This window comes from Aulonocara stuartgranti, assembly GCF_965226115.1.
Source record: "Aulonocara stuartgranti genome assembly, chromosome: 17".
NCBI lineage: Eukaryota > Metazoa > Chordata > Actinopteri > Cichliformes > Cichlidae > Aulonocara > Aulonocara stuartgranti.
Genome location: NC_138953.1, coordinates 18,139,929 through 18,155,267, shown reverse-complemented (window position 1 = coordinate 18,155,267; position 15,339 = coordinate 18,139,929). Strand labels below are relative to the sequence as shown.

The 15,339-nt window shown below is 43.9% G+C and overlaps 2 protein-coding genes across 7 annotated transcripts in view; one reads left to right on the top strand and one right to left on the bottom strand.

Moving 5' to 3' along the window:
• The window catches only part of phf21b (PHD finger protein 21B), an 88,146-nt gene extending 84,477 nt beyond the window's left edge, over positions 1-3,669 (top strand). For both annotated transcript variants that reach the window (XM_082509712.1, XM_082509711.1), the window contains exon 14: positions 436-3,669. In XM_082509712.1, coding sequence (XP_082365838.1) covers positions 436-696 — 261 coding nt within the window. In that variant the 3' untranslated portion in view covers positions 697-3,669. The remainder of the gene's footprint in view (positions 1-435) is intronic.
• A 1,899-nt stretch (positions 3,670-5,568) lies between these two features.
• LOC309691780 (rho GTPase-activating protein 8-like) lies at positions 5,569-13,886 on the bottom strand. Of its 5 annotated transcripts, none has more exons than XM_082509720.1 (13): positions 13,819-13,886; positions 13,133-13,176; positions 9,460-9,588; positions 9,289-9,376; positions 9,076-9,207; positions 8,341-8,427; positions 8,132-8,230; positions 7,944-8,054; positions 7,799-7,872; positions 7,525-7,602; positions 6,808-6,936; positions 6,615-6,718; positions 5,569-6,192 (listed from the first exon to the last, which is right to left on the bottom strand). In XM_082509720.1, exons 1-13 carry the CDS (start codon positions 13,848-13,850, stop codon positions 5,995-5,997), a joined length of 1,305 nt encoding a protein of 434 aa, XP_082365846.1. In that variant the 5' UTR covers positions 13,851-13,886; the 3' UTR covers positions 5,569-5,994. The 5 variants fall into 5 exon arrangements, with proteins under 5 accessions (XP_082365846.1, XP_082365848.1, XP_082365847.1 ...); XM_082509722.1 differs by lacking the exon at positions 13,819-13,886 and adding an exon at positions 13,402-13,522; XM_082509721.1 differs by lacking the exon at positions 13,819-13,886 and adding an exon at positions 13,402-13,521 and having other exon boundaries at positions 13,133-13,173.
• Between the last annotated feature and the right edge of the window lie 1,453 nt (positions 13,887-15,339).

Sequence of the window (15,339 nt, the reverse complement as noted above, 5' to 3'; positions counted from 1 at the left end):
TGAAACAGAAAAAGGCATGCTAAACAGAGTGTAAGGGCCTGCTGATGAAGGCGAGGCAGCTAGCTAAAAAACGAAGCACTTTAAACTGCTGTCACCTTCAGATGAATGGAAGAAGGGTTCAACTGTGTTTAGCACGCCTCGTTTCTGTTTCATAGCTCACTGACCTCAGCTGTTAACACTACATACTGCCCTCTGGTGGCATTTTAAAGCATTGTATCATTGGCCTCTCAGTAGCCATCCCTGGTAGAACCCACGTTCCATTCAGGCAGATGGGACTGAACACCTGGTTATACCTGATTTTAACACCTGATCTGTAGCACGTAATACGTGTCCCCAGATGAGTGATCAGGATGCAGCTCACATGCTAATGCTGGGTGTGCCGGTGTACCTGTTGTACCTGACAGGAAGTTGCTCTTCTGTTTCCTGTTGCTGCAGCAATGCATGGACCTGCGGGAGCGCCTGCTGGGGCAGCAGAGAAACACTCAGGCGTCGCTCGACCGTCTCAAAACTCTCATTAGGTTGATCCAACGCGACCAGCTCATCCAGGTCACCATGACGACCACCGCCACCATCGCCACGTCGCTGCTCTCACAGTCCTGGATCAAATCCACCAGCACCACCGCCGCCGCCACCCCGCCGGGCCCCTCGGCCACGCCCCTGCAGACAAGCCACAGCCAGGACGACGTCAACATCTAGCCCCGCCCACCAGAGCTCCGAGTTTTTCCACAGAGGGCAGCGGTGATGATTTCTTTAGTCAGAAAAATATTGATGAAGAGCCTCTATCCTCCACACGATTCAAGTATTTTTTAAAACCCAACACCTACAGTGCTTACGAGATTTCTTTTTTTAAGTTCTTTTCTATTTATTAACATTCTTGGCCTTAATGTATTTATTACAAAAAGTTCGATTACAGCGTGGCGGCGGGAACGCGCGGCCCAGAAGATATTTCCCTTTTTTGAAACACAGGTCTGATTCCTGTCCTGCGTATAGAGAGAGAGAACAGTAGAGTTAGAGTAGATCCAGGATGGATGGAAGTGGACGGACTGTACATTGATATATCTGAGTAAATGTTTGTTCTCATTCTCCTATGAACAATGTTTTTGCCATAATGATTCAGGAAAATGTTTTCATCGTGTATGTGAACGCATACGAGCCTTCAAACAAAAGCAGAGAATAACTTTTTTCAGTATTAATAGAGTTAAAGTCAAAGAAAAAAAGTATTTAAGATTAAACTACAGAAATTAGCATTTCTAGTGGAGATTTTAGTATTTTCATGCTGATGCCTGTTGAAAAATGTAAGTTTGGAGTATTCAAGGGATCACTGTACATATGTTGTATTATTATTATTATTATTATCACCATCATGATCATCGCAGGGTTTTTCTTTTTCGGTTTTCAAACTTTACCGAAGTCACACGTCTGAACGAGACGAGTTCCTGCTCGTTTAAAACATCCACTTCCTGTTTGACAGCCGAGCCAGAGAAACATGCCAGACATATCTTCATTAAAATTCATTTCCTATTTAAATCAATAGTAAATATTGATGCATCTAGATTGTAAAAATAACTGCAGAGCTTCACATTCTCTTTAAGGTTTAGTCGAAGAAAAGCAGAAAACAAACCATGCAAACTCTAACCTTTGCTCTTGAAAAACTAAGACTGCACTTAAAAAGTCAAAACTGCTCTGAAGCTCTGAATGATATGAGTTATTAGAAAACCATTTATAAAAACCGCTGAGCCCGACATTAAACTGGATTTAATTGGTTCAAACACCATGATGGTCAGATACCATGAGCGCCAACAGTAGGACCACAAATGTTTGATCTCCAGTGAACCAACACAGACCTTACGGGAGGTTCACACACAGGCCCAGCACTGAGTTTGTCTGCTGCTCACCGTGCAGCCAGTGCACGCTCTGCTGGACAGGCTGCTCCTCATTCATCCTCAGCACATTATCTGCATCATGCTCAGTTTGAAAAGCCCAAAATGTTTCAGTATCAGATACGTGTATGCTGAAGCAGACAGAAGAAGCTGCTTCCACATTTACGAGGGGTCAACACAACACGTTTAATCTGGAGAGTTTTACTCCTGATGTGACCTCAAACTGATTTTTGTCTCATTTCAACATCACCCATCAAAATACTGAGTCAAGTCCTGTTAGACCACAGGAGAAACACATTCACGGCTTTAATATTAAGAACCAGCAGATCTTCAGTAGTCTCTGAATAAACTGTAAGCTGTACTTCTCTCTTCGTGCTGAGCTAAAGTAAAAAAATCCCGCTCTGCTGTCACAGGAAGTGATTGGTTAAGTGGGCGGGGACCGCCGTGTTTGCTCACAGCTGCACTCGAACACGCCGGCGTTCAGTCGATGTGACCCACCCGCCCCCTCTCACCTTTAACCAGTATAAAAAATATGCCAAAAACATTTTGTTGTTTTTGTACTGGGATCAGTAATGTGCTTTTTTCTTCCCCTGCCCGTTTTTATATTTTTCGCTTTTTTTACTCGTGTTTTTCGAACAGCGACATGCCTGTTAATCCGACTGATGAACACTGCCTCAAGTACAAATTGTTTGAAATCCAGGGTTTGCGTCTTTGTTGCGTCATTTTATAAACACGTTGATCGGAAATGGGACCGCTCTGTCAAACTGTCGGCGGGCCGGGACGCCGCTGTCAGTCCATTTGTCTCGCTAGTCTTCCTGCTGGTCCAGAGAGGTTCCATTTGAGTGTTATGAAGTTAGATTTAGTACATTTTTTATTTCTTTATCATGCAGCTCTCAACTTCCTGTCGATGCACAAACATGAAGAAACGGTCAGAAAAACAAAGGCTTTATCAGGAGGACGGGAAGGAATACATAAAGACGTGATTTTATTTTATGAGTCATATCAAGTCCAAAATACCGAAAAGATCCTTAATGTTGGAGAAACATCATCTGCACAAAAGATTAAAAAGCAGCCAAGCGACTCTGAATGAAAGAAACGATGAGCAATACATCGGCAAAACGGTTCCAAAGTGACTTCACTCCAAAAACACGTGCAAAGGCCTCCATCGGCTTTTGACCGTGCTGAGAGACAAAAGTGGGCACGGAAACACGACAGCCTGACTTTTCCAAAAGATGCTTTGAAGCTGACGCCTGAAATCTGTGCACCTTCACGTCCATTAGGTTTTAAAGAAAAATTGAATTTTAGAACCTCAACCCAAATCGAATAAATCAGGGGCACAGAGACTGAAAGGATTTTTGGTTTGTTCTGCTTTCATTTTGGCTTAAATCTGCGAACATGTTCATAATGATGGATTCTTGTAACTCCAAGAGTCAGTAACATGAACTGACAAAATAAATAAAAGAACAGACGGTATCAAAAAGGATTAATTTTAAACTACTGAGAGTAAGAAGAAGGCGTAGGTTGTGAAGGTGCACAGATGACAGACACCTCGGCTGACCGAGGGATCCCAACCTCAGATGAACGTCTCTCAGCACCAAATTTTCCTGCGTCCGTCGTTCTCTCCATCGTCAAATGAACAAGTAGTTTTTCAGAATAAGAGCTCTGTCCGATTACAGAGCCTGGAAGGAAAGAATTTTCCTAAATTCTGACCCCAAAGTGCTGATCTCTGAACCATGTGCTCAGGTTAGTGAGTCCTGGTGCAAATAAAATGTTTTACATCAGAGGAAAGCAGCACGGGGATCTGTGTGGCTACCTTAGCTAATGAAGTCTTGGATTCAGCCCTTTCAAAATAAAACGGTTCAGTTTATGCTCCTGCATTATTAGTCAACACAAAAGGTCATCAACACCTTTTTTTTCACTAACTTTGTTAACCTCACAGCAGCCATATTGTTTAAAAGGCACCAACAGCACAAATTTGGTCCAGTCCAGACTCCAGTTGGCTGAGGTGAGGCCTAGGAGACAGCTAGTAGCTACAGCCACCACCATCACCTGCCAGTCAAAGAGGTCCCGCGAACTGCAAACTTTAAACCTTAATACAGTTTAAAACAGTTGAGTTATAAAAACTTTCTTCCCCTTACAGTTGTTTGTCTCTGACTCCAGATATGAACCTCAAACTGTTACGTCTCCTTCTTCTCCAGTATACAAAACTGTCATCTGCATATGGAGACACTCATTCATCTCTTTTACTTCCCCTTATCTTTATTCTGTATCAAAAGTTTCATACAGTTGTTATAATGGGGGAAATTATCTAAAGAGACCAACAGTTTTTGTATCAGGCTGTAAACATGTTTATTTTTACTGACTCACTGCTGCTGCCTCTGGTGGATATTAGAGCTTAACGTAACGTAACTCTTGAACTAAACTCTTCCTGGCTCTGAATTTGAGACGAACCTTCAGTAAAGTGTAAAAACATAAGATTAAATCTTTGAGGGTGACGTGAATGATGCCATGTGATGCATATCGAGTAGGGAAATAAAACCAGAAGGAAACCATATCAGCGCTCTGTGCCACGTCCATGCTCCGCCCCTTTAAAATGAACAAACCTGTCCCTGCGAGCGAACCTCTTCATCCGTTTCTAGAAATCCTCTCCGGGAGAAACTGTGCAGTGCTTAAACAGATCTATTTTAATACACGAGTCGACATTTGAACAAAAACATTTTTATATTCTTTTATGGAGGAGCAAAACGAGAAAACAGAACATTGGATTTTCTATTGTTTGCCAGTTCTGCATTCTGACTTCTCGCTTCGGTGTATTATTTTAACCACGAGGCGGCGGCGACGGCGATACGAGGGTGTTTAGATGGAAGTGAAGTGTGTGTTGGCTGTGGAAGTAGAAGTTTTCTTTGTCATTGATAAGGGGACTGTCCAGTGGATAGTGTGTATAGGAAAGTGTTTGTCTTAAATATGCCAATGTAGTTTTTCTTCTTTATGATGCATTAAAAAGCGGATTGATGGAAGGTGGTAAATGGTTAAAGAGTAGTCTCACCTTTTTGTACCAAGTTCTTACGAAAAATTTAATCATTAATAAACAAAATTCAAGAATAAAAACGGCTCAAATTTGTTTTATTCTTAGCAGTTTCTCTACAGTCTGCTCTTATTTTGAAAGTCCAGCCCTTGTGTTTCCTAGCAGCTGACTCACTGATGAGGATTTTGCTTTGGTGGTCCTCCTCCAGCTCTCAGACCACCTGAAGGTTCACGTTCACCTCTTATCTGAAGAAAACGTGGTTCAGAGCAGGAATGAATCACCTTCACACCAGAAAGCCGAGGGCTGAACCTGAACTCACCTGCGCACGGGTCTCCTCAGGCTCGGATTTTACTCAATTGTAGATGAGGATTCTGATTTCTGCTCAGTGTGAAGCAGAACTTTCTGAATTTGAGGCTCACAATGAAATAAGAGCGTGCTCAGTTTGAGCAGTTACAGGTAAAGTGACCTCAGGAGAGGCTGAAGGTGAGATCGGCTGAATTTAAATTGGGGACAGAAAATGGGGCAAGCTGACCGTGTACCTGCATGCTCATTGGCTAATGAACATACACTTCTTGGACGAAGCTGCTCAGCATCAACCAACCTTTTTTCTCCAATAATGCGTAAAGTCCAACAGTGGGAAAATAAAATCTAAACAAAAACAGGTGAAAGCAGAGAATTTATCACATATAAAGGTACATATAAAAGATAAACCTCTGGGTGTCTTCTATCAGGAAAACATTCTGTCTGTACAAACCTGATGAAGACGGCGCTCTGAGGGTTTGAGGTTGTTACAAAAACAAAACTTACTGCAATCAGTTTTTACATTTGGCGGTCTACACTCGACAGAAACACAAAATACCACAAACATGGAAACGGATTCCAGCTTCTCGTCCAATCAGATCACCTCCAGTGTTATTACTTCATTAAAGATGAAACACTTAAACTATAAATAAAACCAGTAACATCACCATCATGAGTCCAAACGTGAAGGTTCATGCTTGGAGGTTCACCTTGCATTTGACCTTTTTAAAAACGATAAGAGTTAAAAAAAACAACAACAAAAAAAAAAAAAACAGTTGCCGCCGTCCTTCAGGGCATCACCTGTGCAGGTGGGCAGCGGGAGCCGAACACTGTGTGGACGTGCTCGATGAGGAGCTCAGCGAAGATGTTGATAGGGGTCAAAGCGGTCAGGGAGATGGAGCCGTGACGAGGCCAGACCAGGTTCACGCCAAAAACACACGCCAAGTTAGATGGAGACATCTTGTTTATGATGCTTTCCTGAGATACCTGAAGGGGGCGCCGCACAGGCGAGAGAGAGGGAACAGAGAAAAGACATCAACAAACTGGAAAGGTGCTGCAGCATTCAGTTTGACCTGCTGGTGGCAGTGGTGTCTCACTGTTAGAGTAAAGTCACCGATACACAAACAAGTCCGACAGATCAAATGATGTTTTTGTATATTTAAGATGATTTTTATTGTAACTTATTTCCATATTCGAAGGCGTTGCTGTTTGAGTCGTTTCATATGTGACGTCACAAGTATGTAAATCAGCTGCTGAGACTGCTTCATTTTACAAATCTGACCAGCCATCTCCGTTTACAGTCTCAACTTTACAGCAATAAAAATCTGTTTGCTCCAATCAGCTGTTTGTGTGTCTGATCGATCACCTCCTGATTGGTGCTTCTCATGCTCATCTGAGCTGTGACTCACCTGGTGCAGGAAGCACAGCAGGTACTTTGCCACAATGAAATTATGTTCAGGTAGACTCTCGACGATCTGTTTGCATCGGGTCACCCGCAGACTGCTCTCCACATCTGTAACCAATCAAAAACCACTTTAGTCTCTAGAGAACACAGCCCCTTTTTCTTCTTCTCCTGCACAAATGTGGAAGTGCGGGACTCACGGAGCAGCTCCTGGACCTGGCTGTAGACCCGGAAGGTGAGCAATGGCTCAGGAAGCTCTCTGAGGAATGTCTTCAGGATCACGGCAGGAACGTGCACATCTCCTATCTGCTCGAAGTTCACCGGCTTCCCTGCATGAGTTTAAATAAAGTTAACTTTATTGACAATGCTATTTTTCACAGATCCTGAACTCAAATTTATCCACAAATTTTAAAAATGAAGATATGAAAATAAAATAAAAAATAAGATATTTTTTATAAAATAAAAAATAGTCCAATAGAAAAAATGGAAACAAAAACAAATATTTGAATCAAACTACAAGAAACAAAAAATAATACATAAGATAAATATAATCAAACTTCATAAAATAACATTAATAAATTGGAACTACAGCAGTGTAGCTTATATGAGTGGAAAAAGGATTGAAGAGGTTTTTTGGGTGAGCAGTACAGTAAAATCATGAATCAGAATCACCAGGAGCAGCTGTGATCGATTGATCACCTGGAGATTGATCTGTGATCATGCTGATCTTAAATGTTACGTTCATGAACACGAGCTGTTTCCCATTTCTCACAGTTATCTCCATCTGAAGGCGTCACCTCGCACGGCAGGAAGTTCATTTAATGCAACATTGGCCTCAGCATGACTTCCTGTCTGTTTTTGTTTTTTTTATGACGATCTGAGAGCCCCTTCTGCTGAGGCAGGGAGACCCCACTCACCCAGGTTGTAGAGTTTCTGTACTTCCTTAATGAGCTGAACCCGAGCCGATCGCCTGAAGAGCCCCTCAGTCCTCAGACCTGAAACACACCGTGATGCATTCACTGACATCAGCTGACAACGTTTTTCTCTGGTTTACAGTCGACTGCAGATCATCTCCTCACAAACTCTGATCACAGGTCTCACCTTACTGACCTCACTTTATCTGACTATCCAGACAGAGCTCTCAACTGGATCAGGTGACCCTGAACTCACTGTTCTGAGATGAAGCCTCACCTTTCTCCTTCAGGTATGTGACAGTCTGGGTCATCACAGGTGGGATGACGGCCTCTCGGTTCTTCTCTCTGATGCTGTCAGAAAACATGTTTCATTGATTAAAACCGCTCGTTAGCGATCGACTAAACTACAGAGTGACACTCACTACTGCAGACTAACGCCGAACTGCTGGGTGGGCAGGGGGGGCCGGGGCGGGGGTGTTTTCACAGAGGGCGGGGGTCCTCCTTTCTGAGTCGCTCGCAGCTCCTCGTCATGTCTGTGGAGAGACGATAAACACGGTGAGGAGCCGTTGGGCGTCCGAGCCGTTGGGCGTCCGAGCCGAGGAGCACCGACCTGAGCACTTCTGGAGGGATGAAGAGCTGCTCGTAGTTCAGGTGTTCCCGAAGCTCAGCCAAGTAGTTCACATACGTCAGCTTCCTCCCAAACTTGTGACTGCAAACAGAGAAGAAGAGAAGAAGAAGAAGAAGAATCAGCTGCAGCGTGACCGAGAGCAGCTAGAGAACTTCCTGCTAAGCCTCAGGTGTGCTCAGGTACATCTGTACCTGATCAGAGGTTTGAAAAGGTTCCAGACGATTCGGATGAAGTTGGTGGGATGGACAACGTACAGAGCCTTCAGGTTCTTCTTGTACCTGAAACACATGTGAACACACCTGCTGAATAATCCACTAAAATGAGCAGTCTGGTTCTCGGTCCATGATCTGTGGCTCTCCCTGACGGATCGTGATACCACGGTAACCTGATCGATACCACTTCTCAGAGACAGGTGAACAGGTAGAATCGACCCTGACGCACCCCTCAGGACTCATTGCTGCACCTCAACACAACTTTAAGCACATTTGAAGAGCTAAAGAGGTGCAGATATGTCCCTCAGTGCAGAGCCCGGTACCACATTTTTTAAAAGGTCATTTTTTGAACTTTTACAATTAAAAGGTCCAAATAAATAGAATCTGATTGAATCGAGTTGAATGCAAAACTGATCGACCGACCAGCCTGTAGACCCCGGCGGCTGTTACGTCCTCTGACTGAAGGCTGGAGTAAAGCTGGAGGTTCTAGTTCTCCACAGAAACGCTAAAACGTCTCTGAGACTGAAGTTCGGAGTAAACTGTGGAGGGTCTGAAAGGGTTTCCTGCTGTATAGGAGCTGATGGTGCAGCTGGTCCACACACTCTGACGTCACACTGAGCATGCTCTGTAGCAGACCTGAACTTGAGGTTCTGGTCTCTGCAATAAAGCGCTGAACTTGACTCATAAAGAGTACAAGAAATTGAGGTGACCTACTTCCTGTCGAACTCGCTGTAAGCCTCTCGTAGCCACTTGAGAGACGGCTTGTTGCTGCTCCTCAGGCCATAGTGAAAGTACACCAGGATGTAGTCCATCTCCACGTACTGGTCCAGTGTGAACTTCAGGTACCTGCAGACAGAGAACATTGTGAAAACCAACCACAGAGGACCTGTATGTCTCTGACCATGGCAGGCTGCAACATGGACTCACTCGAGCAGGCGGCGGTGATTCAGCTGGTGCGAAGGTGGTAGGCAGCAGCTGCTAAAGACAATCAGCTTCCTGCCGTAGTGGTCGTCCCCTGGAACCAAAAACGGCGAGAATATTAGCAGATCGTTAGCATTGGTGGATCGTTCTGAACTGGTTGACTGAAGCGGAGCTTACCCGAAACCTGGATGATGCCGTGTCGAGCCACGTCGTAATACGGGTGGGAGGGGTCGAGACTTGGTGTGCTGACTGGAGGAGCTGATGGACCGTCTGTGACACAACTGCCCTCCTCCTCCTTCTGCAGCTCTGTTAGAGGAAGAACCACCTGAGTAACTCACACAGACAGTGTCTGTCTGTTTGATTGAGTGTGTATGTGTCTCTGCCTGCCTGCGTGTGTCTGAGGTGCATTTGAACTCTTTAAAGTTTTCCTTTACAGCTGACTGATCAGCTGATCCATCAGGAGCTTCCACATTTAGTCAGTAACAGAAGATCCTTCACAATAAAAACCTGCAGATGTAACCACTGGTTATATTTGAGATTAAAAAAAGTAACTGACCAATCAGATCTCTGGAAAATGACCTCACCATTGTGTCTGTAGTAAAGTGTGAAGTGGGCGTGACACTCGTCAGCTTCAGTGTGAGCTATAAATTCTGATTAATAACCCTGATATGACGCCAAGCTGCTCCCCTCTCCTTTGAAGAAGTCAAAGTTTAGCCTGAGAATAATCACATGTGATAAATTGCTCATTTATGAACCTGAGGAGAAGAAATTACACATCAGTGTTTCCCCGTCACAGCACAGACTTCCAGAATAGAACAGTTCCACTTCTGGACATTCCTCTGACGTTACTGTCACAGACCTGAAGTTACTGTTTCACAATTTCTAATCTTAGCTTTCTCTGTAACATCAGTCTCTCTGCTATCAGAAGATCTGTTTCTAATTGGTCAACAGCTGATAACTTCGCCTCATTCATGAGACTCGAGCCAGACTGGTAACAGGAACCTGCTCCTTCTGACCTCATCAAGGTCTTATCTGCTGCTCTCGGTCTCCATGTTCAAGTCAGGCTGCCCTCCGAGGTCCCAACCTCAGACACAGCTTCACAAAGACTATCCAAACACAGTTACACACATCATCATCATTATCATCGTCACCATCATCACCACCTGAGTTTTGGCTGAGTTTTTAGAAATGACCGGTGATTAGTTCTGAATTCCAAACGTGTAGCTCCGCCCATTTCCGAGATGACTTCCTGAGATCAGTGATTATCAGGGTGGAAACTGGAGCTGTAATCTGTGCTCGGGAAGTTTGTTGTAAACACACAGCAAGGTTGATAACAGACAGGAAGTGACCCAAGCGCACAAAGGCCGACTTTAGCCCCGAGCAGGAGCTGCCCAACAATCAGAGCCAGGGCGCTGGGCTGTAGTTTTCCTGCTGGAGAAACCGAAAGCTTCGTCTGCAGGTTTTAAAGTGTGCCAGCATCCTGTGACCGCAGGCCAACTCAGACCGCTGTGCTTCCATCGATCCATGTCTAACTGACACGTGTGTTATTTATGTGACCGGACAGCACAGTGACAATGACCTGAAGAGGAAAATGACTCATGCTGTTCAAACATTTCTACAAATAAAAATCTGAAACGTGTGGCGTGCATTTATTTTCAGCCTCTTTTCCTCTAAGACCCCTGGATCAAACGCAGGTCACTAATAGGACACCAACAGGTCACCTCTGTCCAGCTGTTCTGTGACAGCCTCAGAGGTCCCTGAAAGAACAGCAGTGAACAAACAGCAGGTGGGTTTGAAGGAGCGGAGGTTATAAACAGATCTCAGGCTTTGAGAGCCTCACAGAGATCCACTCACTCCGTCATCCACAGGAAGAGTAAGCAATGGCTGAGAGGCACACAGTCACTGTGGAGCAGCTGCTGAGATCCACAGTCTGTCCACAGGTCATCAGTTATAATAATCATAATAATAATAACAACAAATTTTATTTAAAAGCGCCTTTCAAGACACCCAAGGACAAAACTAAGACCAATAAAAAACAAGATAAAATAAACAAACAATAAGTTCACACAGAAAGAGGCGAAAAGAAGGCAGAGCAAGTTGGCTAGAAGAAAAAGATGGAATTGAGCGAGCAGAAGAGGTGGTGCTTAACAGGTGTGAAAGGTAAGGAGGAGCAAGGTTATGAAGGGCCTTGAAGGCGAACAGAAGAAGCTTGAATACTATTCTGAATTTCACAGGAAGCCAGTGAAGTTCCTGAAGGACAAGGGTGATGCGCTGGTAGGAGGGGGTTCTGGTAATAATGCGGGCAGCGGAGTTTTGAAACAGTTGAAGCTTATGAAGGGATTTTTGGGTGAGACCATGTAAGAGAAAATTACAATAGTCACTGTGGGAGGTAACAAGACTATGAACAAGAATGGACACAGACTGAGTCGAAAGAGAAGGATGTGAACGGGTGAGATCATTGGTCTGCAATTTATAGGATAGTGAGCTGTCAAGGATAACACCAAGGCTCTTAACCTGATGTGAAGGGAAAACTGTGGAGTTGTCAATAGTGAGAGTGAAATGATTTGCCTTCAGTAGGTTGGATCTAGTGCCAATAAGTAGAATTTCAGTTTTATCCTCATTGAGCTTAAGAAAGTTGGAGCTGAACCAGGATTTTAACTGGGATAAGTAATCTGAAATAGAAGAAGTTGGAGGGAGGAATCGGACCTGTGGGAGAGATATAACTGGGATATATAGATATATATATATGTTACCAGCAAAACAGTGAAAGTAGGGATCAACTTTAAAATGGTACCAAGAGGGAGGGTGTATATTATGAAGAGAAGAGGGCCTAAGACTGAACCTTAGGGTACACCAGCAGTGACTGGGAATAGACGAGAGCAGAATGATTTAAGTTGGATAAACTGGGAGCGGTCAAGGAGATATGATTGGAAGCAGGCTAGAGGTGTGTCAGAGATGCCAAGAGAGGAAAGTCTGTTTAGAAGGATGAGTGAGAGAGTGTCAAAGGCTTGAACTTAGATCCATAAGAACAAGAATGTTGAGAAGACTAGAGTCAGCCTCAAGTACAAGACACACAGCAGGGGCTCTGGTCACATGAGACCAAAACACAAACCCAACACTGCACATGAACCTAACAGAGCATCGTGCTCGTCTCCAGCAGGCAGATGAGAAGGTGGACAAAGGTAAAACAGACGGTGCTGCAGAGGAACGCTCAGATACAAGTCTAGACCCGAATCAAGGCACTCACAAACGAGCTCCAGACAGCTGAACTCACATGCTTCTCAGATTTTTACTAAAAACTTCTGAACACCACGAATCATTTTCCTTGCACCTCACAGTGAATCACAGCCATGTGCTGCTCTGTTACATTAATGTGGGCTGACAGCAACACCGACTCCTAACATCTGAACTCTTCTCAGGCCGACTCAGACTTCATTGAAGAGAGTGAAACACGCAGCAGCAGATTAAAGCCGGACCTCCTGCTGTGGATCATCTCAAACGCTGTCTGTGACGGTCTGTCGTTTCTCTTCATTAGAGAACATCAGTATGAACATGTACTGTGAGCAGCTGACCCTCCATCGTGCAGCTAACCACCGGGTAGAACATCACCACGTCCCTAAGCCTGCAAACATCTGCTCTCCTCTCTGTTTACATTCAACCTTACTGCAGAGCCGAGTATGCTTTACAATCTACATGACACAGCCACAAACACGACTAGAAAAGCTCTCAGAGCTACCTCACCAACCACAGAGTCAATACAACACCCCCCTCCCATTACTACAGGAAGCGCTGAGAAGTTTCCAGGAAAGCACCTGACAAACCAGGACCTGGAAAGCCGCTGCACACTCACCGATTTCTGCCAGCTGCTCCAGATCAGCCGAGGAGCTCATTCTGCTGGAAGAGAGCAGAGACTGATCAAAACAAAAAAAAAAAACAATCACACACACCCCTCCGGAGCGAACTGAAACCTATACAGCGCACCTGAAAACACCTGAGTTGCTCTTCAAACTCGCGGTTACCCGCCGCGCGCGCTCTCTTTTCCGTTTTTTTTTAGCTGCACGCGGTTCACGTAGCCCTCCAATCAGTGCTAGGAGGAGGAGAAGGGGGCCAGAAACTCACCTGAGGCCGGTGAGGTGACGTTACAAACCGCCAAGCGCACAGGTAACAAACATCCAAACTTCCTCCAACTACCGCGGGCTGGCCGGCGCTCTGCGCATGCTCAGAGCACAGGGGTTTCCCACAGCGACTCTCCGGAAAATAAAAGGAAAAATATACTAATAAAAGCAGAACTTTATTTATTTTTTATATTTGTAATCGAAACATTTTTAGATTTAAATCCTGACGTGAGCGTTTGCTCTCGGCTCTGAATCACATTTTTAATCGAACTGCTTTTTTAAAGATTTATTTCCTCCTGAGTGTGACGCATGAGCGCGTGGCAGTAAAAGTGCAGCTGAATCAGGCTTCAAACATCAGATCAAATTATTTTGCCTCAAATGATTTTTCATTCAAACTTTTTTTTGTATTTGTGAGATGAACCTTCTTCCTCCTGTTGTTGCAGCAGAAGTCATGTGGTGCGTTGAATTTGTCAATATTTTGTCACATTTTAAGCGTTTTCTACCACATGAATATATATTTGTGCATTATCGTTCGGATTTATTTTATTTCAAATAATAAATTTTCTAATTTTAATGCCATATTATTTCTTTATTTTTCTTTGTTGTGTTTATCTTAAAAATAAATTTTCTTCAATACATTTGATGTTTTCCAGGGGTCCCCCCCCCCCTTTTTAAATTTGTAGATAAAATTCAATAAGAACATTTAGAGAGTTAAACTGGTGTTTGGTGCACAGAAATCCTAAATCATGGATTTTTCTCCAAAGTGAGCAGTGTGTTCTTTAAACTACACGATTACCTATTTTATAGATGAAGGTGATCACAGAGGGAGGTCACAGCCTTCCTACACTCCAAAGGAAAATCAGGAAAGTGAAGCTGGTGTGAGATTATTATTCTATCATATGTTATCCTATGCCTGTAATCGAAATGAGTGAATCATTATACTGCTGTAAGCCCCATCATACTTATTATAGAGAGTATGATCAGTAGTTTTAGTTTACATTATACTTCTGAATTAAGAAAATGTGAAAATCATTAGATTTCTTAGATAGGTTTATATTATCCTATACTGTTGATTTACTGTGAATGAATGACACTGTTTCATGACATTTCATACTGCTGAGTTAAGAAGAGCATATTGTTTGCCGAGGGCCTTGCTGTCTGATAACGGAGGAGACGGACCACATTCCACAAGAGTTTCACCCCCACCTGTTTTCTGCAAGCAGAAAGACAGGGAGCCAAGGCCATAAGTCAGGCTCAGCCAGGAGTTAGAAAACATGTGAATGTTAGGATTTTACGACTAGGTGGGGGCCATCAGAGGCTATAAGAGAGGAACCCTCCACCGTTTTGAGATTAGCTGCCTCCCCATCCGGATGGTTTGTGCTCAAAAGTGTTGAATTCTATGTAATAAAGTAATTGTTGATTGAGCATTTATACACCGAGTATTGTCCTTCCTTCAGCCCAAAGATCGAAAGAATTGGGAGGATTTAACACTGGGGATTTATTTAAAGAAGGAAACAGGATTAGAGAGCACAAAGGAGAGGAAACCAAGCCAGCGGTTTGGTTTGTGTCACCTGGGGAAGAAACCATCACCGCTGGAGTTCTCCTCGGGAGGAGATCAAAGGGTTTCCTCTCAGACTCTCTGCAGGACGAAACTTGTGAAAGCCTGACATCTGCTGGACTCTGCTGCCTCCCTCTGATGCTCTTTACAGTCTCTCTAATTACCCTCATCTCTAACTGTTGGTCACCTTAAATTGTTTGTTTGTTTGTTTTTTAACTTTACTGAAACATTTCCCCCTTCTGAGCTTCATCAGGTGAACCCAGGAGAGAGAGGATATATTTTCTGCTACCTGTCTGTGCATTAACATGCATTCTTCACCTGTTAGATGATGCGTATGTAACAGAGTGTATCTGGTTTGGGTGAGTACGCTGTGGCTGTTATCGC

Bases quoted from the DNA above. Each gene is read 5' to 3' on its own strand.
- LOC309691780 (XM_082509720.1), bottom strand. From the start codon at position 13,850: ATGACTTCTGCTGCAACAACAGGAGGAAGAAG. The intron at 8,428-9,075 runs GTAGGTCACCTC...CATGTGTTTCAG, and splicing joins TACAGCGAGTTCGACAGGAA to GTACAAGAAGAACCTGAAGG. The intron at 7,603-7,798 runs GTGAGGCTTCAT...GGTGTGTTTCAG, and splicing joins CACATACCTGAAGGAGAAAG to GTCTGAGGACTGAGGGGCTC.